The following is a 25,229-nucleotide window of genomic DNA, read 5'->3' as shown; positions in this document are numbered from 1 at the left end:
ATTGTGTAGTTCATTTAAAAATGTACTGTATAATTAAGAAATATAGCTTAATGTATAATCATCAGTAGTAGTCAAGCTTGTAGTCATGTTAGTTAGATTTTCTAGATATATAGAGATATATTTTAGATAGACATTCTTCATATCTCTCAAAGACTGCAGAATATGGCATTTAAAATATTTTAATAACTTAGGGCTTTTCATGACAATGAGACACTACTGCTCCTGGCAGCACCAATCTACTTCAAGAAGAAGATGGGCATCGAAGAGGATCCTTATAGAGTTTGATAGCCATTTGGGCAAGAAACTGCTCTTGCCTGGACTGATGCATAAAGTGGACACAAAGAACCCGCAGAGAGAGGACTGCTGAACTTGCCTAAAGGTGAGATGATCTTTCAGGGTTCCTGATTCATGAAAGAGTCTGTCAGACATTCTGCAGAACACAGCAGAAAGTGACTGAACTGTCTTTGAAATTGCCTGCTTCATGGAAATGTCTGCTGGATACTATGAGCCTGAAGGCTGAAGATGGATGCCCCAACGGTACAGAGTAACTTTGGGTGACTGTCCAGGCAGTGAGATGTCTCTGTCATTTTCTAGAGTTTTCTTATTTCTTGTTTACTTAAGTAGTATTATATCCTTCTTGAGTCTTTGATGGAGTTGAAGAAGAATAGATAGTTATAGTTTTCCTTAGTTATGATAAAAAATAAAATAGATATAAATATTGTAACTGTAATTCTTGCTTGATAACTGTTTTGCTATATGTAATTTTGCTATGTTAAATTTAAAGCCTTCCTTTTTTTGTTTAAACAGAAAAAGGGGAAGTGATGTGGGAGTGTCATATATCAATGTGTTGATTTCATTGGCTAAGTAATAAACAAGCTGCTTGGCCTCATAGCTTAAAACATAGGTGGGAGGAGTAAACAGAACAGAATGCTGGGAGAAAGAAGCTGAGTCAGGGAGTTGCCATGATTCTCCCACTCCAGGCAGATGCAGGTTAACATAATTCCTGGTAAGCCAGCTCGTGGGCTACACAGATTATAAGAAATGGGCTAGTCCAGGTGCAAAGGTTAGCCGAGATAAGGCTAGATATAATGGGCCAAGTGGTGTTTAAAAGAATATAGTTTCCGTGTAATTATTTCAGGTAAAGCTAGCCATGAGGGCGGCCAGGTGCTGGGAACGTAGCCCACTGCTCCTATTTCAACACCTGGCTTCCCAACATAAGAACCACTGGGCGGTAGTGGCGCATGCCTTTAATCCCAGCACTTGGGAGGTAGAGGCAGGCGGATCTCTGTGAGTTTGAGACCAGCCTGGTCTACGGAGCTAGTTCCAGGACAGGCTGCAAAACCACAGAGAAACCCTGTCTCGAAAAACCAAAAAAAAAAAAAAAAAAAAAAAAAGAAGAAGAAGAAGAGAACCCAACATAAAACCAAGGCTGTGCTTCCGTGCTCCCCTATCCAACCTTCCTTTATCCCAATCCTCCTTTTTCTCCAAGTTCCCCCCATCCTCCCCTTCTCCCTTTTCTCTCCCCATCTCCCCTTACCCCCATCCCACCCCACCCCCAAGATCCCAATTTTCTCCCCAGCAATTTTATCTACTTCCCATAGCCAAGAGGATAACTATATGTTTTTCCTTTGGTTCACCTTCTTACTTAGCTTCTTTAGGATCACCAATTGTAGACTCCATGACCATTATTTATGGCTAGAAACCAATTATGAGTGAGTACATCCCATATTCATCTTTTTGGCACCTTAGGGTTGGCAAGAGACTTGAACCTAGAGTGGCTCCCAGGTGCCCAAGCCAAGGTCCCCAGTTAGTTCCTTGGGCAGGTGAGGATAGGGAACCTGAAATGACCCTATCCTATAGCAATACTAACGAATACCTTGCATATCATCATAGAACCTTCATCTGGTGATGGATGGAGATAGAGACAGAGACCCACACTGGAGCACTGGACTGAGCTCCCAAGGTCCCAATGAGGAGCAGAAGGAGGGAGAACATGAGCAAGGAAGTCGGGACCATGAGGGGTGCACCCACCCACTGAGACAGTGGAGCTGATCTATTGGGAGCTCACCAAGGCCAGCTGGACTGTGATTGAAAAAGCATGGGATAAAACTGGACTCTCTGAACATGGTGAACAATGAGGGCTGATGAGAAGCCAAGGACAATGGCACGGGGTTTTGATCCTACGTAATGTGCTGGCTTTGTGGGAGCCTAGCCAATCTGAATGTTCACCTTCCTAGATATGGACGGAGGGGGGAGGACCTAGGACTTACCACAGGGCAGGGAACTCTGACTGCTCTTTGGACTGGAGAGGGAGGGGAAGAGGAGTGGGGGGAGGGGGAGGGAAATGGGAGGCTGGGAGGAGGTGGAAACTTGTTAAAAAGATTTAAAAAAGAAAAAAAAGAACCAAGGCTGTGGGGTGTAATTTGCTCCAAGTCCAGGTGACTATATGAAGATGGAATTTAAACTCTATTGCTTCATTTCTGTCTGTGGTCATTCCAGTGTTGAAGTCTGACAAACTTCTTCATGCTTTTCATTTATTATCTAACAAGTTTTCAAGGGCAAATAGGCACACATAAGTGTATGGGTAGTCACTACTAAGTACCATGTTATATAATTTGATGATGCTTTCATCTTGGTTGCCTGCATACACTAAATCAATTCTATTTTTTTTTTATTTTCTCAGGAAATCATTCATTCTCACTGTTTTAGTCATGGCTCTCTAGAAGAATATAACCAATAGAATGAACATATATTAAAAGAATGTATTAGTATCAGCTTATATTAAAATAGTAACAACTGTTTCACATTTGAGAAGCTGAGAACCATCAGTGGTTGGCCACTGGGGATGGGTGTCTCTTCAGTAGGATGAGACCCACTGAAAATGTCTCACATTGGAGAAGCCTAGGAGTTGCTCAGTCCATGATGCTGAGTAATAGCAGTCACCACCTGGTGTCAAAAACCTGGGAAGTTCCTGGAGAGCTGCAAGTCCTTAGAAAAGAATGGAGGCCTGGAGACTCTGGGTCTAAGAGCAGCAAAGCGGTCAGCAGCAGCAGCAACGTGCAGCATGAATCAACTCAGAGCAAAGGGGAAGGCTGAGCCAGCAAATCTGAGCGATCTTCTTTCTGCCGTGCCCTTTTGATCTGGGCTCCTATCAGAAGGTGCCACCCACACCATCCCATATCAATTACAGCAATCAGGGCTTTCCTTTCTTCTTTTTAATTGTGTATTTAACTTTAATCATTAACAATTATTGTTCAACTAAATCTAAACCATTATTTATTATCATATTATTTATATGTAGAATGGATAATAAAAATGCAAAGTCAAAAACTGGGGTTCAACCATAAAATCAGAAAACAAAGCAGCCAAGCCACTAGAGAAAGACATCTTACCTCTACCAAGGCTGGGTGACCACAAACTAAACAGACTAAGCTTCTCTCTCCTCCCACTTTATATTCCCTCTAGTGCTGGGATTAAAGGCATGACTCCTAGTACTAGAATTAAACATGTAGGCCACCACCACTTGGATTTGCTTTTGCATTGATCTTGAACTCACAGACATCCATCTCCCAAATCCTGGGATTAAAGGTATGTGCTACCATTACCTGACCTCTAGTGACTTTAGCTTTGTCTCTGGTCTTCAGGCAAGATTTATTTATTAAAATACAAATAATATACCACTATATTTTCCCTTTTGTCTAAAATAAAAAAGACTATAAATAATAAAAGAAAAACTATATACAATAAGTACAATGACTATATACAACATATACAGGCAATAAATTCATCAACAATGTCTAGTCAATTAGCATTTGACAAATTCAGAGAAAATACTCCACATCTATCCTATCTTGGTGAGTCCAATTTTGTACCTAATTTACTTTCCATCATAACTTGCTTTCTGCATCTGGCAAACAAGGAAAACGATAACTATCTAGTCTTCAACTACCTCAGAGACCCAAGAAAGGAATAATAATAATTGAGTAAGCAGAAAGTCCAAAAAAGCAACTACCAAAAAAAAAAACCTTGAGTAATAACAGAAAGAGCTGGCTGCTTGAACAGTCACCCAAAGTTCTTCTGCAACATTGGGGCATCCATCTTCAGCCTACAGACCTAGCATATCAAACAGACTTTTCTGTGAAGAATATTCTGAAGGTCTGACCCTCCCTGTCTTGACAATGCTTGGCAGTCACTTTCTTTTGTGTACTGCTTGTCCAATTAGGACAGCATACTACTAGCAGTCGAGGCAAGGGGCATTTTCTTGCCCAACACATTACTTTTGCCACAAAGAAAAATAAATGCCATGTGGAGTTTCTTTGATACCCATTATCCTTTCTGAAGTAGATTGGTGCTGCCAGGAGCATACATGTCTCATTATTATAAAAAGAAGAACCTAAGTTATTAAAACATCTTAAATGCCATATTCTGTAGATCTCTGGAATGTTTGAAGATGACCTGGCTATCTAAAATATATTTTTGTTTGACCTTGAAAACATACCTAATGTGATAACAATTTCAGTTATACTAGGTGATTAACTACTAACCTGCATTTCCTTATTATCCCAAATAGTTGGTAATAATAATTTTCAAGGACTAGAAATTTGCATTACATTGTTAAATGAGTTATAAACACACAACATTTTGAACAAGAGTAGAAATGTATGTATAGTATGCTCCGACAAAATTAATCTCAATAAACAAAATTTGTATGCAATATGCAAAAGTCCAATCCAATGTAAAACATTTAAAATTAGTAGTTGTTTTTGAAAAGTTGATTCAGTAATCTACCTTTTTATCTTATCATATCTATATCCTCCCTTTTTACTTTTCAGAGTAAATTCAATAATCTACCGTTTTCTCCTGTCATTTATATATAATAAATTGATGATTTCTGGAATGTCTGAGAATCCAGAAATGTATCTATAGCTTTGGAGGATGGATTTTTTTTTATATTACTAAAACATAAATCATTCCCTCTTGTTCTTTTTGCTACCTTCAATTCATTCTGTGTCCTTATCTCCTTGCTCCCTATCAAATTATATATATAATATATATAAACATAATCATAAATATATAAACACAATCTGTTGATTCCATTTGGTGTTGTCTGTATGTATATGATTTCAGAGCTGGCCACCGGTATTGGATAGCCAATTAAGGGGCTCATCCCTAGCTGTCATCATCCTTTAGTGACTTGTAGGGTTTTGTTGTTGTTTTGTTATCTAGGGGTCACCTCTGGAGATTTCCTCTTTACATGTTAGCATGTCTGTTGGTGTTGTCATTATCTAGGTTTTATTTTGATGGCCATATTTTTAAAGTATCACCCAGTAAATCTTCCCTGTCATTTCTAAGAGAAACAATCTTACAGCAGACTTCCTGGTCCTCTGGCTCTTACAATCTTTCTTCCCCTCATCTTTGATGCCCCCTGAGCCATAGGTACAGGAATTGTATTGTAAAGGTTTTCAGTGGACCTTGCCATCACATGATCACTTGTTCTCTGTATTTTGACCAGTTATGGTTTTCTCTGATGATCTCTGTTTATTGCAAAGAGCAGCTACTTTGGTGAGAGTTGGGAGCTATACTAACAGTGGGATAAGTATTCAGAATACAGTTAGGAAGGGCTGGTTTAGTAAGTTAATGTTAGTGTGTTCTCTTCTAGATCCGTTATTTCACTAGCCTCAAGTAGTTGACTATGTTTCCAATATCAGGAACGATTTTGCTTCTGTTGAGCTACCCTTAAGTCCAGTTAGAGAGTTGTTGGTTAGGACCAAGATATGAATGCCACTATTGCACCCTGAGGAAAATCTTGCCTTGCTAATCATAGTTGTGGTCCTAAGGCTTCACAGCTGTGTGGGACTATTAATTGCATCCCCTTGACAGGTTTCATAGCACCTTTGAGGACAATAAAAGTTACCCACAGGGAGAAGACTTTCAAGTAAGGTCCTCAGAGTCCTGTATCCAAAGTTCACCATGTCTTCAGCAATAGGGACTTACCTTTAATCTCTGGGAAGTGACCAAGGGCAAGAGCAATAGCCAATCAGGACAACACTTCATTCTACTTACAAACAAGATTCCTGCTAATAGAAGGAAAAGTTTGTGGATTTACCTGGGCTATAGTTATTGCACTTTGGATTCGTGGGTCTTTCTCATAATCCTTGATCTTTTGCAATGTTTGCCATATCAAGTTTCTAAGTCCATCCTGTTCCTCATCACCCTGAAGTTCCCATGACATCTTCACCAAGTTATACACTATGCCGTAGTATCCAATCCAGACCACCTCGGCACCTGAAAAAGTGAGGAGGAGAAGAATAATTCTTTGAGAATATACTGTCTTATAGTTGAATGAAGAAAAAGACAAATTCCATTTTATTCACATTGATAATAATTAATGTTAATTAATGTAGGGAAATTGAAATTAAGAATACTCCCCAATTTAAAAGTTTCAAAACAGTTAGGAATTTAACTATATTAAGTTCTACTCTCAAGATTATCCTTAGAGTGAAATAATTTCATTTATTCTTAAATTACTCTTTTTACCTGGTTATAAAATATTTCTATGTGGTGGTGCTTAACATAGATAATTCTGACTTAGGTAGAGACAGGAAAAATAAATTTCAACAATAAAATAATAATACAGTGCTCAGAGGGGAGATAAACTAAATTTTGTCAAAGAACAATATGAAAATTCTGAGCCTATGTGAAGAACTTAAGTTCTCAAAAGAAAAAGAATAAACTTTCACAAAAATGATGGAAGTTTTTTAAAACCCTAAAATTTCAATAAGAATAATTGCTATTTTAAAAAGTCAGGCATAATGGAACACACCTTTAATTCCATCACTCAGGAGGCAGAAGCAGACGGATCTCTGTGAGTTTGAGGCCAGCCTGGTCTACAGAGTGAGTTCTGGGACAACCAGGGCTACATAGTAAAATCCTGTATCAAAAAGAATTATTATTTAATTGACATAAACTGGAGCACTAACTAATTCTGCTCTGTAGGCTTTCCTATTTCAGCACATAAAAGGAAACACATGCTGTCAACTTGTTTAGAAGGTTCCCTACTGTCCATAGGTGACTCCCCCTACATGCCCCATTTCAGACAAAAGACTTCTTTTTTTCTACTTCACACGGTTCAGTCGCGGGAAGAAAAGACTATACGGTACAAAAAGTTAGTGAAAGACTAGGAGTTGGAAAGAGAAAGTGTGTACACATCTCAGAAATTTGCGACAGAAGTTGAAGAAAGGAACCTTTCTGATTCCTCTCCTGGAGATGTTTCACTCCCTAGATCCCTGGTGCTTAGGTAAGAAGTGCAAACAGGAGGGTGTAGCTAACAAGGCGTTTACAGAGCTTCTCTCCTCCCTTTGTCAACTAAGTTATGTGCAATTAAGGGACTCTGGTGTTCAAAATTCTGCAACTGGAAAAAAGATGGCTCTATTAATGAATAGTAATGTTCCTCACTACAAAAACAGAATTTAATCAAAGAAAACAAATTCAATTATATGTTTTCTTTCTTGGGAGATAAACAACTGGTGGCTTCAAGCAGTAGACCAGTCTGGGGAGCTACAGTGACTCACAGAGAGCAATAAATCCTTGAAAAGATGATTACTGGGACTGTCAGAGCAAGATTCTCGGTGAGGGCTGGCAGAGGAAGGAAGGGAGCTGAGGAAGGAAAGACCTTCCATGACCTTGTCAAATCAGGCAGTTTGGAGAAAGGATAAGGAAGGATGTTGGAGAAGGAAGGTAACCTGACGAAAAGGTCAGCACAGCAAATAACTGTTATACTAGATTCCTGTTTGCTGTGCATTCATGTTTACTGAAGACTGAGTCACCTTTACTAAGCCATGGCATGTCATCTGTCTCTGTATGTCATCTGTATGTCATCTCAAAATTGGAGAGCTAGGCAACCATGGCTCTCTCCAATGTTATTTAATACATCATTTTACAATCATATTACTCCTCATTCATTCCCATCCCACTTTCAAAAGGAAAAGTGAACACAAACACTGGAGTTCTGAGTAAATACTTAATTCTGTCTTCTAAGGATAATGCAAATTACTCCTTTGGTTTAACCGTAAGTCCGCCCATCCAACAGTTCATCGACACTCTAGCTGCCTCTGATCCACTCTTCTGCTCTCTTTCTATTCAGAAACTCTCTCTGAATCCTCATGCTGAGTGTCTTGCCTTGCCCTTACAAAATTATACTTATAACATAAGTATAACAATTGGAATTGTCATAGTTCTAGGAAGATAGGGATTATCGGAGTCACTCTGACATGCCTAGCATCACGACAGCACAATATATAAGAGGCAGGGTGAAAACTATCATCCATTTGTCCAGGATGAAGGTGTCGCTTAAAACGGAGTGCTTTTGAGGACAAAAATCGAAATTGTGCTAAAAAAAAAAATTAGGCTAGTTGCACCAATAATAGGACAATAGGACTCCTGTGGAGATGTAGTTATGAGGAGAGAGAAGAGTGAAGACGACGGAGAGGATTTCACACAGGGCTGAAGAAGAGCGTTCATAAGCATACGGTGCTATAAAATAGCTAACAGAAAATGGTGTCCTAGGTAATGGGTGATGTTTCAGCAAAGGAGTAATTCCACATCAATCAGTGCGCTGGGTAGCCTCAATGGGAGTTGTATGAAGTAATATAGGTCCTTACTTTGGAAGGCAGAAAGAGGTGAGAGGAAGAAACAGACTGGATATCAGGGAAGGCACCTAATAAAGTCTTCGCTTTGAGTGGAGGGTGTGAGGGTCAAAGAAGAAGCTCAGTTTTAAATTTAGAAGAGAAAAACAATAATAAAATCACTTGCAAAACTGACACTGTTGTTTGGAAGAGCCAGTGTGGGAGATGAGGTGAAGAACCTTAGCAAAATGTGGAAGAATGAGGAGTAGTCGGGCTTCCAGAGGCACACAGCTCCTAAGACACGGCTGACGGAAACGCAGGGAGGGAGACATGAGCGGAGCTGCTTCACACGCGTGCACAGCGACACTATGCGATTCATTACAGGTAAAGCGCAATTTGAGGGGTTTGGAGTTTGGGACTTTGTTTTGTTTAAATCCCATTTGGCCTGGTGGCAAATGCCTACATCACGTGAGGCAACTCATTTGTACCAATTTTGAATATGTAAGTTATTTTACAAACTGAGTCTCAGGGGAGAAACAGTTTTACTTTGTTTTTCTCTATATGTGTGTGTGCATGAAGATGCTTTATTTAAGCATGTGCTGTGTGTGTGCGCGCACATGCTTGTGAAGAACAGAGAAAGGTGTCAGACCCCTCAGAGCTGAACAAAACTGAGGCAACAGAGCAGCAAGTTCTCCCCAGCTGTGAAAAGGTTTTGAATTATAAAGTAACTATCATTTGCTATAGATTCTAACTCATTTTTAACTGTTTGTTTTCTGGTTTTTCTGTTCTGGGTTTTTTGTTTTGCTTTGCTTCGGTTTGGGGTTTTTGATTTCGTTGTTGTTTGTTTTGTGTTTGTTTGTTTGGACAGAGTCTCATATAGCCCAGACTGGCCTTGAATACACTATATACACTATATAACCAAGGCTGGCCTTGAAAATTTGATTGATATTCTGTTGGGATTACAGGTAGGTGCCACTATGCTTGAGTTTAACTCCTATCTTCTTTACTTACAGACCCCCAACTTCCATGGGTTTTTTTTTTTGTGACCCATACTATGTTCAGACTCTGGGAAGAGATCTCACCAGATCACCCAGCATACCCTAACGCTGCTGCTCTAGGGAGGAAACTGCTTTGGCGCACGGCCTCAGCTGCTCACCTGCAGTTAGTTAGCCTGCTATCCTTTGATCACAGCAAGGGCTGTGTCCTGGAGCAAAGCTGCTCACCACATGGCAGCCAGGAAACAGCAAGGAGAGAGAGAGAGAGAGAGAGAGAGAGAGAGAGAGAGAGAGAGAGAGAGAGAGAGAGAGAGAGGGAGAGAGAAGAGGTGAGGAGAGGAGAGGAGAGAGAGGAGAGAGAGAGAGAGAGAGAGAGAGAGAGAGAGAGAGAGAGAGAGAGAGGCAGGAAGGCCTGGAATCCTGATAGTCTACCGCGGGGAAAGCCCCAAGCATCCAGCTCCATTCAATTAGCTCCAGCTTCCTAGGATTCAACATCTCCCAGTGCTGTGCAGGCTGAGGACTGAGCCTCTACCACACAGCAGAAGAGGAGGATGTCTGAATCATTGAAAAAATTACTTAGCTTTGGGGTTTTTTTATCTCCTTGCAGTATATTCATTGTACATGTTCTTGAGTTACAGAAGGATATTTTCACACAAGTATATGATATGCTTTGGGCCTTTTCTCTCCCACACTGTCTACCTGGTCATTTAACTTCCTTCCCTTTGCTCTTCCAGATAGTTTTACATCTAATTTCATATCAGCTGTGCATGTGTGATTTTATGACTCTATATAAAATCTAGGAAGAACGAACAAAAGGTCATAAGTGGCATTTGACTTTCTCCGAGGGATTTATCTCATTTAATACAATCATCTACAGTTGCAACCATTCTCCTGTAGACATTTATGATGGAAAGGTTTCCATGTTTTCTATCTATACATTTCCTGTATCCAACCCTATGTTGATGAACATCTAGGTTGGCTGTGTAAGGCAGCTATTGAGAGCAGTGTTGTGATGAACGCAGGTGCTGTGTGTTCTATACACGTTCACTTGGAGTTCTTCAGATAAATACCCAAGAGGTTTAACTAGGTCACACGCTAAATCTGTCTTTATGGAACCTCTATACCCTTTTCCTTTCTGACTGGAGTATTTACAGTCCCGCCAGCAGTCTTTGCAGATTCTCTCCTATCATCTTCCTGATTGACCACCTTCCTGACTGGATGAGAAAACTCCGGCAAAGCTCGACTTTGCATCTCTTTGATGGCTGAACTTGATTCTTCATTTGTACAGCTTTTCAGAACTGCCCATTCCTTTTAATTAGCCTACTTTATTTCATAGTATTTATTGACTTCTTTGATTTCTTATGTAGGCTTTTGAGTGACGTGTGCTTGCTTCATTGTTCCATCTGCCTGCAGTATCTCATCCCATATTTCACACTGAGTTTGAATGTCTTCAGTTAGGTAAGGTGCATTCCTTGAAGTGTGCAAATAGACCCTGCTTTCTGTTGTTTTCAATCCAACCTGCTAGTCTGTGTCTTTTGATTGAGGAATGGGAATCATTAATACTTAGGGTTATTGAAGGGTGTGTGCCCATTCTTGTCATCTTTTTACTGCTTGGTGTTTCTCTGTTTGTCGCTTATTAACTGTTCTTCAGTCTTTCAGAGTGGTTTACACTTTCCTATTGCCCCATAAACGTGCTTACCTTTCTCTTTAGTCCAAAGGATTCCTTCAATGTCTTCTGTAAAACTGGCTTAGTGTTCATAGATCCTTTGTTTGTTTTTACTATGAAATCTTTTCGTGATCCTTCGATTACGACAGCTTTGCCAGATAGTCTGGATTGGTATGTATTGTCGTTCAGGGACTGCGATACAATATTTTAAATCCTTCTGGCATTTAAAGTTCCTGTTAGGACATCTACTGCTATTCTGATAGGCTCGCCTTTGTGATCTGGTGTTTTTCTTGCAGTTGTCAATATCCATTCTTGTAGTATATATTTGTGTTTTAACTATAACATGACATGGGCCGATTCTATTCTCATTTTGTCTTTTTTGGAATCTAAAGCTTGTGTGCCTGGGTGTGTATCTCCATGGAAAGACTTGAGAAATTTTCTCTATGGCTTTAAGAAAAAAAAATGTCTTCTATGTCTTTTATGTGAAATTCTTTTCCTATTTCTATGTCCACAATTTATAGACTTCGTTTGATCTTAGGGCCCTGCAAATCTCTTATGTTCTGTGTGTACATTCTTATTAATCTAACTTTGTTATTATCTGAATACTCAATTAATCTCTCTTGTCTTCAAACCCTGTATTCTGTTTCCCCTTGACCCATTTTGTTGCAGAAGCTTTCTTATCTTTTTAGTTCAACATCCTATACTTTTTATTTCTAGTCATTCATACTGATTTTTCATTATTTCTATGTAATTATTAAATTCAACTTTTGTATCAATTTCTTCTTTTCTTTCTGTTGTTGATGTTCTCTTGAAATTCTTTAAAGGGTGTTTTTGTGACTTCACAGATTTATTTGAACAAACATAAAATTATTGTTTTACATTCTTGCTTGAGACATCAACTAATTTACTCTCATTAGAGGGCATTCCTGTAAGTCTCGAAAGAGTAACATTGTTTTGGTTTTTTATGTTCTCATAGTCATACATTGGAATTTTCAAATATGGAGTTGGATTGTTGGTTGGCTATGTCATTTAATCACCCTCATTCACTCAGTGGGAGTGCTTACAATGTTCAAAATGCTTAGTTTGAGTAGAATTAGGTTTTCATTTTCTTTGCTAAACTGGGCATCTAAGTCACTAGTTAGATCATCAGCACCAGGATCAATATCCAATATTCCTAGGAGAGAAGAATAGTTTCTATAAAGAACAACTATCAAAGGAGAGTGCCACTATGAAAATACAGTAACCATCAAAGTAAAAAAATGATCACCTCCTTAGCACAAATCATTTTAGGAGGTAGAGGAGCACGCGTAGTACTGTGCACACTGAGGTATGAACTACTGTGTGTGAGTGGAGGGAAAAAAGAGAAAGACTAGTGGTTAGGACTGGAACGGTGGAGAAACAAAGAAAAGAGAACAATAGATAGACATGGAAAACAGTTCTGAGAAGATGGTTCTGCCATCAAGGTTAATGTTCACAACCAAAATTGGGAAACAGCAGGGACAAGGGAGGGAGAAGAGGTGTCTCTCACAAATGGGAGAGTAAAGAAGCTGAAGAAAAAATAACCTGATAACCTAAAACAATCCCAGCTTTCAGGAGTCTGAGATATGAAGAATCCCAGATAAGGCCATTCTGTGTTCCTTGGAGAAGCCTATCATCATTGTCATCATCACCACCATCATCATCATCACCATCATCATCACCATCAACATCATCATCATCACCATCAACATCAGCACCATTGTCATTATCATCATCATCATCATCACCATCATCAGCATCATCACCAGCAACATCAACATCATCATCATCATCACCACCATCATCACCATCATCACCATCATCACCATCATCACCATCATCACCATCAACATCATCATCATCACCATCAACATCAGCACCATTGTCATCATCATCATCATCATCTTCATCATCATCATCACCATCATCAATATCAGCATCACCATCATCATCATCATCATCGTCATCATCATCACCATCATCACCATCATCGCCACCATCATCATCATGATGTAAACAAAGGAAAAGAAAAAAGAACAGAAAGAAAAAAATAAAAATAAGCAGGTGTCCCAGTAATTTGACATTGGTTACTGAATAAAACAGAAATAAAAGAGAAGGGCAGGGTGTAGACAGAAATTTCTATCCTGCCTGGTCCTGCAGTCATTCAGTCGAAGAAAAAAAAACACAGAGGCTTATATTAATTATAAACTGTACAGGCTCATTATTAACTAGCTCTTTTCTCAGTAAGGCATTTTCATCTCGCTTTCTCTGTGTCTGGCTGGTGACTGACTCTCTGCCTTTCCTCATCCCAGAATTCTCCTACTCTAGTTGCCCCCACCTATACTTCCTGCATGGCTACTAGCCAATCAGCATTTTATTAAACCAATATGAGTGATACATCTTTAATCCCACAGCAGGAGAGAGATGAATGTGGACTCAGACTCCTAATGCAGTCTCTTGCCTGCTTAGCATCCAGATTCTCAGTGTTCTTCCTGGGCTTCCAGATGTTGTCACACCTGTGGGAGGGCAGATCACAGATGCTGACTGGGCCCATCAGTGAGAGGTTCTCTACAGAGTGGGCTTGGAACTGACTCCTCCCCAAGGAGGTTCTCGGTGTCTATCATATGTGATTGTAGACTGTCTCAATCCTTCTCCTGACTCTAGATCTAACTGGACTTCCACCTCACCAAATACTACATGGTTCTGATTCTGCTTCTTCTCTATAATCTAGAAGTCCTGGTGTCCAGGTTTTACTGTCTACCTTCACTCTGGGTTTGCCTGGTTGTAATCCACAGAGGGTCTAGGAAAACCACACTGCCTCCTGGAGCAGGGTCTGTTTTTGAAATGACTTCTCATCCTTTCTTCAGTAGAATGCCTAGAAGGGAGGTTCTTCCTCTTCTGCCCGGGGCCCCTCCTCCCTTGGCCAGTGCCTTAGACAACTACTATGTCCTTCTTTCTTTGCTCTTTAAAGTGTCTGTTAATGAGTGTGTGGTACACATTTTCTGAAGTTCTCCATCATGACTCCTGTCTTCTAGTATTGCATTTCTGCTTCCCAAGATGGGAAGAGTTTTCAAACGCACAGACCTGGACTCCTGATTTATAATTTCACATTTGATTTTGCTATTTAAGACAGTGATATTTAGCTTTCACCCATCTCTTCTGATAGCTGTTATCCAATATTCCACTTTATTACCTGGAGATTCTAATCGATCATACCTGCATGTGGTTCTTCGGCTTCTATTCTCTTGGCCCTACTCTTTTGATCCTCCTCCTGCCTCAGTCTCCCAAAGAGCTGATATGCTTTCATACCCATGTCCAAACCTTTTGACCTTATAAAAGAATGGCTAAAATATGTACAGACCACTTTTTCCACACATTTAAGTTATTAATTGAAGACGAAATATTTTATAAGATTGCAGTAGTTCACAGCAAATTGAATATGATTTGGTTTTATAGTCCTCAAGCTCAATAACAAATCTATAAAATAGATTCTGATAATTGTGTTCTCAAACTCAAAATTCTTTTTAAAATCCCTTATTTTTTTTAAAGTAAGCTGCGTAAACTCCACTAGAGTATTGCTGATAGACAACATCAACAAGAAGAATCTATTACATCTAGTGTACCGACAGCTAACGATGGGGATGACCTTTTGGAGACAGATGGCGCACACTGCAGCTGCCGCAGAAAGCCTTCTCGTCTGCACATCTAGACACTTCCCGTGAAGCATGCCCACCACGAAACTACTAATCTGGCGACCAAGTGCAACCTAAGGCAGATTTCTGTCCTGCTATCAGAGACTCTATGGCAGCTATCAACTGCGCCACTTTAAATAAACAGAGAGGAGCAGTGTCTCTGTGTGCAACTAAGCAGGCAGTGCCCCAGGAGAAGGGAGAAAACAGGACCAAACTGTGAGTTCTCAGAATTTATTAAGAATCCGTGCCGTTTGGAAGCCAGTATTAGGAGTGCTCTTTTATAACAATGTTTTGTTTTAGTGACTGGATTCATCATGGCCTTTAATTGACATTCTGGATATATGGAGCCCAAATAGTCAGCAACTGGGGAACACAAATGTTTCTATGTGTTTGAGTACAGCCCTTATGGTTTTGACAATCCAACTCTACATTGTGCAATCAAAGCATGGCTGAAAGGTAGCTCAAATGTGTGATGAAGTTCAGAGTGCCACCTTTATTAAATGCCACGCAGAGTGAAACTGAAGAGAGCAGTGGGAGAAAACTAAGGCAGGAACAGGGCTCAGCAGCAAGCTCCACACTGACAAATGCAGAGCCGAGGCTTTCCGCCAGCCACTGCTCTTTACGCCAACAAAAGTTACATCAGAGCCTTTGGAACATATTCTAGTGAGAAAAGCAGGTATGAAGAAAGTAAGCAAAGCAGCATCAGTTTGCAGCGGTACTACAAGAGTTGCAGATGATAGCATCACGATGGCTAGAAGAGAAAGATGCTCAGCTAACTGTCTAAGAACCCGGAAAAGTGTACCCAACAGGAGATGGAGAACACAGAGGCTTTGGTTCTGAGGCAACTTACACGTTAAGAGAAAGAGAGGAAAGGATTTTCTGGTTTGAAAACAATGTCTTCCTACTTGGAGGGGCTGTGGAGGTGGCTTAGTGGGCAAAGGTGCTTGCTGCTAAGCTAGATGCCGTGACTTTGAGCCCAACAACTCGTATGATGGTGGTGTGGGAGGTCCTTCTGTCTATGTGTTGCTTTCATTGGTTGAATAAAGAAACTGCCTTGGCCTTTTGATAAGGCAGAAATTAGGTAGGTGGAGTAGACAGAACTGAATTCTGGGAAGGACAGACAGGCAGATGCCATGAATCTCCTGCCTGAGACAGACATAGGTTAGATTCTTGCCGGTAAGCCACAGTCATGTGGTGATACACATAGAAACAGGTTAATCAAGATGTGAGAGTTAGCCAATAAGAGGCTAGAGCTAATGGGCCAGGCAGTGATTTAATTAATACAATTTCTGTGTGATTATTTTGGGTCTAACCTAGCCAAGTGGCCGGGACAAAAATCAGGCCCTCTCTCCCTTACAACATGATGGAAGAAGAGAAACAACTCCCCCAAAATATTCTCCAACCTCCACTAGCACACCATAATACACTCATGAATACACATGCCTGGCCACACACACACAAAGATAGATAAACAATTTTTCTAAAGGATCTGCTTGCTTGGGAAAGGTAATCCATGATTTGAAAATGTGATTTCCCATGGGTGAACTGAGCTACATAAAATCAGTTCAACCTCTGGAAATGCCAGAGAGGAGGCCAAGCCATTTTGCTAGCTGTCTGTTTAAGAGGCACAATAAGAACTGTGAATAATAAAGCTTGGGGAACCCCCGAAGCTGCATGTACTCTTAGTGCTTATCACTCATTGTTACTAGAGGAAAATGCACCTATACAACCCCATCCTCTGAAGACAGGAGGGATGGATAGCTTAACGCACTCCCTGGCTCTGCTTTATGCACCCTTTTTGTGAGGACAGGGCCGGTTATAACTTGCATCCTTCCATAATTAAGGATAGGTGGTTTTGTTAATTTTTTTAGTCTTTTAACAAAATACTGTAGTCCGACCTTTTCATTGAGACAGAGACTTATTAGTAATTATAAAAGCTTGGCTAGTAGCTTCGGCTTGTTACCAACTAGCTCTTACAACTTAAGTTAACCCATTTTATCAATCTATATTTTTTTGTCTTGTGACTTTATTAGTTTACTCTGTACTGTCCATGATGCTTCCTCTCTGTCTGTCTGGCAAGTCCCTCCTTCTTCTTTCCAGTATCCTGTATGCCTGAAAATCCTGCCTTGCTATTGGCCATTCGGCTTCTTACTAAACCAATCAGAATGATACATCTTCATGGTGTACAAAGAGATTATTCCACAGTAAAACAACAAGTGCAAGAGTTGTCTCAGGGATCCCCAGGATCCCAGTAGGTGTCAAAAAAAAACAAAAAAAACCTGGGAGCCCTCAAGCTTGCAAGTGCTGTCAAGAGTTGAGATATTCTTGGGGACTCCCAAACTTCATAGTAGGTATGAACAGGGACAGACAAGAGTATGAAAAAGAAGGTTGCCATTTTGGTTGTATAATATTACTCTTTGGAATATTATTACACTATAAAAATGATATTATAAGCCGGGTGGTGGTGGCGCATGCCTTTAATCCCAGCACTCGGGAGGCAGAGGCAGGCGGATCTCTGTGAGTTCGAGACCAGCCTGGTCTACAAGAGCTAGTTCCAGGACAGGCTCTAAAACCACAGAGAAACCCTGTCTCAAAAAACCAAAAAAAAAAAGATATTTTATATGTACATATATATATATATTACATTTACCATAATAGTATCAAAAGTTATTTTTCATATATAATCATGTTTGATTACTACTACATATCTTAAGCAAGCATGTAACAGTATAATGATGTGGGATGTCCTTCTGTATATGTGTTGCTTTTATTGGTTGATGAATAAAGCTGTTTTGGCCAATGGCTTAGCAGAGTAAAGCCAGTCGTAAATCTGAACAGAACAATAAAGAGAGATTAGGCAGAGTCAAGGAGACATCAGCCAGCTGCTTAGGAAACAAAACACGTAGAAAATGAGGTAATGCCATGGCCATGTGGCAACACATAGACTAATAGAAATGGGGTAATTTAAGATGTAAGAGCTAGCTAGAAATATGCCTGAACTGTTGACCAAACATTGTTATAATTAATATAGTTTCCATGTGATTATTCGTGTCTGGGAGGCCAGGAAATGAAAGTGAAGTCGTTGTCTACAAAATAAATTAAAGAGAATCATCCTTATAAATATACTCATCATTTTTGCAGGTAATGCTAGATGCCAAAGACAAAAAATCAGCAGATTCTTTTATTAGACTGTGATAGTTGACTGGAATAAGATACTAAGTACTGAGCCAAAATGTTCATGAATAATTAAGAAAGTGAGTAGAACATGCCTTACTTAAATTTCCAATCTTTTCCAACTATAAATTATGGAAATCTGTTAATTAAAAATAATTATTTTTTGGAATTGCAATTGATAAGGACAAGAGTGGTTCATTTTTTTATCACAACCAACTGTGATTCTTACAAATAAACTTAAAAATACCCGACTCCTATCCTAATTCCTCGATTTCCTTTAAATGCTACCATGAGATATGGATTATCTCAACAGAAGCAGGTAATTTCACAAGCCTTTATATCCCAAGATAAAAGAGAAAAAGAAGAAGAAAATTTTAAGACAACCTTGGGAAGTAAAGCAAAGTAATAAAAATGTTATGTTTATAGGTATGTTACATAAAACAACAATAAAAAAGTCTTTGATGGACTGGGAGATGACTCAGTTGGCAATGTACTTGCTGTGCAAACATGAAGACCTGGATTTGAGTCCCCTGAGCCCACAGCACAGCTTGTAACCCCCTCCCAGCACTGAGAGTAGCAGAGACAGATGGAGTCACTGGCCAGACAGTCCAGGTAATGCTCAAACTCCATTCAGTGAGAAACACTGTCCCAAAACCTAAGTAGAGAATGATTGGGGGAAGATATCCAGTGTCAGCCTTTGTCCCTGCATATATAGGTGCACATGTCCACACTAGCAAGTTCACACACATCCCCCCCACACACACACCCTTTCAGTCTTTTAAAATCTATAATCCTGAGTAGACTGAGATTCTGAAAGATAAGGTTCCTAAAATTCAGAACTCGGTGACAGAGAGTGCTCATCTTGAGTTTCAGGCATGCAAATTTTCTGACACCAAGTCATGCCCAACAAACTGGTGTTTTTGTTTGTTTGTTTTTTGCTTTGTTTTTTATCAGCATCTGTCCTTGCTATGCATTCCTCTCCCATTCTTACATAAATCTCTCACCAAGTGTCTTATTTATCATTCTTTCTGATCAGCAGATACTTTGGGATCTTGCTTATAAACAAAACATGGTGACATCAGAGCAAGAGCACAACAGGAAAGCCTAGATCCTCCCGTTCACGCTGGGAGAAATGCAGATACTGAGAGAAAGGTTTCTGCATGTTGGGAAGTGGGAATTTAACCACACCAACACCAGAAGGAAGGATGGATCCATTTATATCGCAAACTCTCCCCGAAGCACAGCATTATAAAACTGGAATGCAATAGTCAACTAAAGCATCCCCAGGAGAAGGAAAAGGACATCTAAATCCAGGAAGCCCACAGGATTCAAAAATTGGTACGAATAAATCCACACCATGGTACACTACATTTGAATGGCAACAAGAGAAAAATTCTTTCTCATGTACACGGTAGGTACCAGGAGAGTAGTGAGTGCCAGAAGACTAGAGAGTGAGTGCCAGGAGACTAGTGAGTGAGTACCAAGAGACTAGTGAGTGAGTACCAGGAGACTAGAGAGTGAGTACCAGGAGACTAGAGAGTGAGTACCAGGAGACTAGAGAGTGAGTACCAGGAGACTAGAGAGTGAGTACCAGGAGACTAGTGAGTGAGTACCCGGACACTAGTGAGTGAGTACCAAGAGAGAGACTAGTGAGTGAGTACCCGGACACTAGTGAGTGAGTACCAAGAGAGACTAGTGAGTGAGTACCCGGACACTAGTGAGTGAGTACCAGGAGACTAGTGAGTGAGTATCAAGAGAGACTAGTGAGTCAGTACCCGGACACTAGTGAGTGAGTACCAGGAGGCTAGTGAGTGAGTATCAAGAGAGACTAGTGAGTCAGTACCTGGACACTAGTGAGTGAGTACCAGGAGACTAGTGAGTGCCCAAAAACTAGAGAGTGAGTACTAAGAGACTAGTGAGTGAGTACCAAGAGAAAGACTAGTGAGTGAGTACCCGGACACTAGTGAGTGAGTACAAGGAGACTAGTGAGTGCCAGGAGATCAGAAGCAACATTTTCAGACACCTTCCTGAGGAGAAAGGAGTGGAACGCTGCATTCCATGTACTAGAAAAATAACTGTTAATCAGTAACATTATATCTACAAAACTGGACTCCAAAAATGATAAACAGGACTAGAAAAGGATTCAGTGGTTAAAAACAATTGCTGCTCTTCCAGAAGACCTGAATGTTTCCCAGCAACCACATCCAGCAGCTAGCAGCCATCTGTAACTCTGGTACCAAGAGATCCGGTGGGTTCTGGACTGCACAGTCATGGTGTACTCATATGCATGTACCCACTCATAATTTTAAAATAATAAAAATAAAGTTTTTAAATGAGAGACTTTGTCCCACAAATTATGCATAATCCCCACAATGTCTTACAAGAATTGTGAATGGAAATGTCTAAACTAGAAACAACAGGAAGGAAAAGAACAATATGATAGGAAAGAATCCAATATATGCTCTCTACAAAAAAAAAAAGGTCACATTATATTGTTAAAAACCCTCACAGCCTGTGTGGTGGTCTCCCCAGAGTCTCAGGCATTTAAATACTTGAACCCCAGCAGGTAGGGCTATTTGTGTAGGATTAGGAGGTGTGGCCTTGCTGGAGGAAGTGTGTCACTGTGAGGATGGGCTTTGAGGTTTCTTTTGCTCAGGTTTCTCTCAGTGTGACCATCAGTTGGCTTCCTGTTGCCTCTGAGAGGTAGTACTCTCAGCTCCAGCACGTCTGCCTGCACGCCGCCATGCTCATCATCATGATGATAATGGACTGAACCTCTGAAACAGTAATCCAGCCACCCCAATTAAATGTTTTCTTTATAAGAGTTGCCATGATCACGCTGTCTCTTCACAGCAATAGAAGCCCTAACTAAGATAGGGTGCAAACATCATAAAAGCTGGAGGACCAGGACATTTGCTGCTACACAGTGTCTTCTAGATATGGCAGAAAAGTCACACCCTTAAAATCTCAACAATGTGGTTACCTAAACAAGATAGGAAAATGACACCAGGTGACAAGCCAACATGGGTGGTCCCATCCCTAGATAGAGAGCTGTTGGCAGCCAATGACTGCTGAGAGAGGAAGCATGGTTTCTCCAGGGATGTCTCTGATAGGTTTCCAGATTCCAAGTGGTCAGCCCTACACATATGTATGCATGAACAACACTAGATGAACTCAGTAGGTCATACGTATGTATGTATGTATGTATGTATGTATGTATGTATGTAACAATGATAATTAGAGAATACAGGGCATGAGTTGGAGAGGGAGTGGGGAAGCCATGGGAAGAATTGAGAAGATGGGAAGGTGAAGAGTATGCAAATACAGTACTTGCAATTAAAATTCTCAAAAATAAAATGTTTAAATAAAATAACAGAGAAATGTATATAAAATAAATATTCATTTTTTCAAATTATGCATATGCATTGTGTGGGTTTGTGCATATGATATTGATGTGAGAACCAGTGCCCACAGAAACCAGAGGAGCCCTGGAGCTGGAGTCACAGGCAGTTCTGAACACCTCACATGGGTGCTAGGAACTGGACTTGTGTCTTCTGCAAGAGAAATACCAAGTCAGTCTTGCAGCTACCTCTTCAGCTTCCATTGCTTTTATATTAGAAAGAAAACCTTAAAATTAGACACCAACGAGAATGAACAGGCTTGAGGAACAGTGGAGACTAAGTAGGCCTAACAGACACAGACAGAACATTAAATGTGTAATTAGGTACAATCTTGGAGAAAACTAGATCGTATAAGGAATCAAAAGAGAGAGTGGAAAACAGCCTAAGACAAACAAGAACACAACATACTGAAACTCCAGAATGGTACCACAGCAGTACAAAGGGGGGGTGCTTATTGTGACGAATATGCTCCAATTATTTTACAATCAAAGTAACAGAAAGAGACAAACTAAACCCAAAGCTAGCAAAAAAGCAATAAAAGAATTTAATAGAAATAAAGGAATCGACAATAGGAAAATTAAAATTTAAGAGTTTTTAAATAATGGGAAAAAGGACACCAATATTAGTTTAGCTACACCAATAATAAGAAACAGGTAAAATTAAAAATGATAGCAATATCACAACTAATGTAAGACATAAAAAGGACAGTGAAACTACTATCAAAAGCTCTAAGCGACTGTAGCTACACAACTCAGTATAAATAAATGTTTCTAGAAAAGTGCGTCCTATCAAGGGTTAATTACAAAGAGAATATGAGTCCACCGGCAACTAGAAAGATGGTTAAATCAGTAACCAAAAACCTCACACCTAGGACAAGCACAGAGCCAGATGATTTCAATAGCACACTCTATCATGAATTCAAAGACTTGATCATGGGAGTGACCCACCCCAATTTATACATCTACAATACAGTTCCTGCTCGGGCTCAGGGGACATCACAGAAAGGGAGGCAGGAAGATTATGAGAGTCAGAAGATCAGGAAGTCCACTGGGAGAAAATCTCCTGGAAATGTCAGGCGAGTCACACCCATAATACCGCAACGTATGGCTGCCTATCCAAGACCAGAACAATGCCAATAACCAATAGACATGCAAATGTAGAAGGGGGCAAATCTCACTGGGCCAAACTTCTAGACAAAGAACTACACGCAACTAAGGGATGCTGAGAGGGGAAAAGCCCCAGAATTAGAATATCATGTATATACTGTATATATGAGCAACATTAAATGGGCTTAACAGGTTCTGTTTATATAGATGTGTGTGTGTGTGTGTGTGTGTGTGTGTGTGTGTGTTTTATAATAACCATGAAAAAGAAGTCATGAATTCAAGAGGAATTAAGGAAGGGGATACAGGAGATGTTGGAAGAGGAGAACATGAAAGGGATTGGAGGGAGAGAAAAGATTTGGGGCGGGGAGGTTAAAATATTAAAGTAAAAAATAATAAAGACGACAATGTCATCGCTTCTCAAACCTTTCTAAATGATAAACTGCAGAGGACAGAGCACTTTCAAACTCATTTTATGAAATGAAATATGATGCCAAAAGAAAAGATAAATTTGTGATACCAAAAGGTAAAAATATGATACCACAAAAAAAGAAAAGATATATATCAATATCCTGATAAACTCAGATGTAAAACTCCTAACAAAAAATACTAGTGTGAGCGACAGCTTTTCACTCCAGCGCCAAATATCTGTGACAAACAACTCAAAGGGAGGAACTGTTTCCTATATTTCAGCTCATGTTCCAGAGGCATCATTTATGGTGGCAGGAGCCTGTGGCAGAGGAGTGATTTCATCCTGTGGCTTCCAGGAAAGGAAGCAAGTAGATGGCTGTGACCCAGTGCAATCTTCAAAGGCTCCAATGCCACATTTCCTACAGCTGAGCCCCACCTCCCAAATGATACCACCATCTGGGGATCAGGCATTCCAGTCATGGTCCTGTGGGGACATTTCCTATTCAACCTAATTTAACAATGCATTAAAAAAGATCACACAATGTGAGCAAAACATGATCCCAGGGATAATAAACATAGTTCTATAGGGTAAATCATTTAATATTATGTACATACGGAAATACTGAAGGACAAACTCCCACATGATAATAATAATTTAAATTGATGTCTGGTTGTTCTCAATTAAAAGAAGCAGACAGGGTATTAAAAGCTAAGCAAAACAATTGTAAAGGTCTCTTTATACTTGTTGAGAGACAACATGAATGGATCTCTGCGGCCATGAAGAGTGGTCAAGAATAGCCGAAACAAAACCACATTTGCTTAAGATGTTGTTAAAGAAAATGATGAGAAAATACACTTGCAAACCATATTATGCTAATGATTAATCTCCTAAATATATAAGGGAGTTATAAACTCAGTGAATAAAAACCAAGAGGACTGGCAAGATGGCCAAGAGGGTAAAGGCATCTTCTGCACAAGTCTGGTGACCTGAGGTCACTTGAGGGTGAGAAACGACCCCAAAGTTGTCCTCTGACCCTCACATTCGCAATGTGACATGTGTACTCCCACACCATACACATGCACATTAATAAGAAATGAAATTTTAGAATAATTGCAGCCAAGTAACTTGAAATAGAGAAAGTATACAGGAGGATCTGGAGGGAGGAAAAGGAAGAGAAAATATATTATACTTTCAAAAATTAAAAATATATACTGTGAAGAGAGATGCTGGGCTATTGATCTTGGACAGACAGATGCTTGATTACATTTTGTAATAACATTTTCTGGCTGTCACCACAGGGGATGTGTGTCATGAGTGTCCTTCCTGAGGAGACAATGACTCTCCAGAGTCACGGGATGACTTCGTATCCACATCTCTCTCCACAGCCCAGATGCAAACCCAGATGCACGCCCACAGGAGGGTATACACGCCCACAGGAGGGGGATGCACGCCCACAAGAGGGTGGTGGTGCACACCCACAGTCCCAGCCAGGAGGATGCAGTGGAAACAAGACTTCAGAGCCTCCTAATGAGTTCCAGGCAAGGAGTGGCTACGTGACAAGACACTATCTCAAAGAGATAAACAAACAAAACCAAAATATAAATTTACCAATTTTCTCAGAAAATAAAACAGCAATTACCTCGCTCCCACAAAAAAAAAAAAAAAAAAGACTTGAAAAGTCAGTTCTCTAAAGAAGGTCTACAAAAGGGATAGGAATGATTCTGGGTGAAATCATCAAGACTGGGAAGAACCTGGAATTCTTTATGCTTTTGTTGAGAATGTAACACGACGCAGCCATAATGAAAGGCAGTAAGCAACTTCTCTGAAAGCTTCAAAGGCAAACTGCCGGCGGTTCTACTTGGAGGGATTTATCCAAAAGAATTAAAATGAAGATCTAAACGTGTATTAGCATTCCTGTGTTCATTAGATCTGTTACCTGCAAGAGCATGTATGAACTTTAATGGAATTGTGGCAAGTGAAGCAAGCCAGTCACAGAAGGGGAAGTACTTCAATTATGCATATGGCAGGTAATAAAAATGGTTACAGTCAGGTATTGAATGCAGCAAAACTGGCCTGATGCACAGATGGTTGGCCAGACTCTGGATAGGAGTGACATGCAAGTTCCTGAAGCAGTAGTGTTACAC

The 25,229-nt window shown here is 40.1% G+C and overlaps 1 protein-coding gene across 2 annotated transcripts in view; it reads right to left on the bottom strand.

Annotated features, from left to right (window-relative positions):
* Tmem232 (transmembrane protein 232) overlaps positions 1–25,229 on the bottom strand; it is a 273,538-nt gene that overhangs the window by 147,329 nt on the left and 100,980 nt on the right. For both annotated transcript variants that reach the window (XM_075951450.1, XM_075951451.1), the window contains exon 11: positions 6,107–6,285. In XM_075951450.1, coding sequence (XP_075807565.1) covers positions 6,107–6,285 — 179 coding nt within the window. The remainder of the gene's footprint in view (positions 1–6,106; positions 6,286–25,229) is intronic.

Source organism: Microtus pennsylvanicus, chromosome 17 (assembly GCF_037038515.1).
Source record: "Microtus pennsylvanicus isolate mMicPen1 chromosome 17, mMicPen1.hap1, whole genome shotgun sequence".
Taxonomy (NCBI): Eukaryota; Metazoa; Chordata; class Mammalia; order Rodentia; family Cricetidae; genus Microtus; species Microtus pennsylvanicus.
This window is presented reverse-complemented; position numbering and strand designations above follow the sequence as displayed.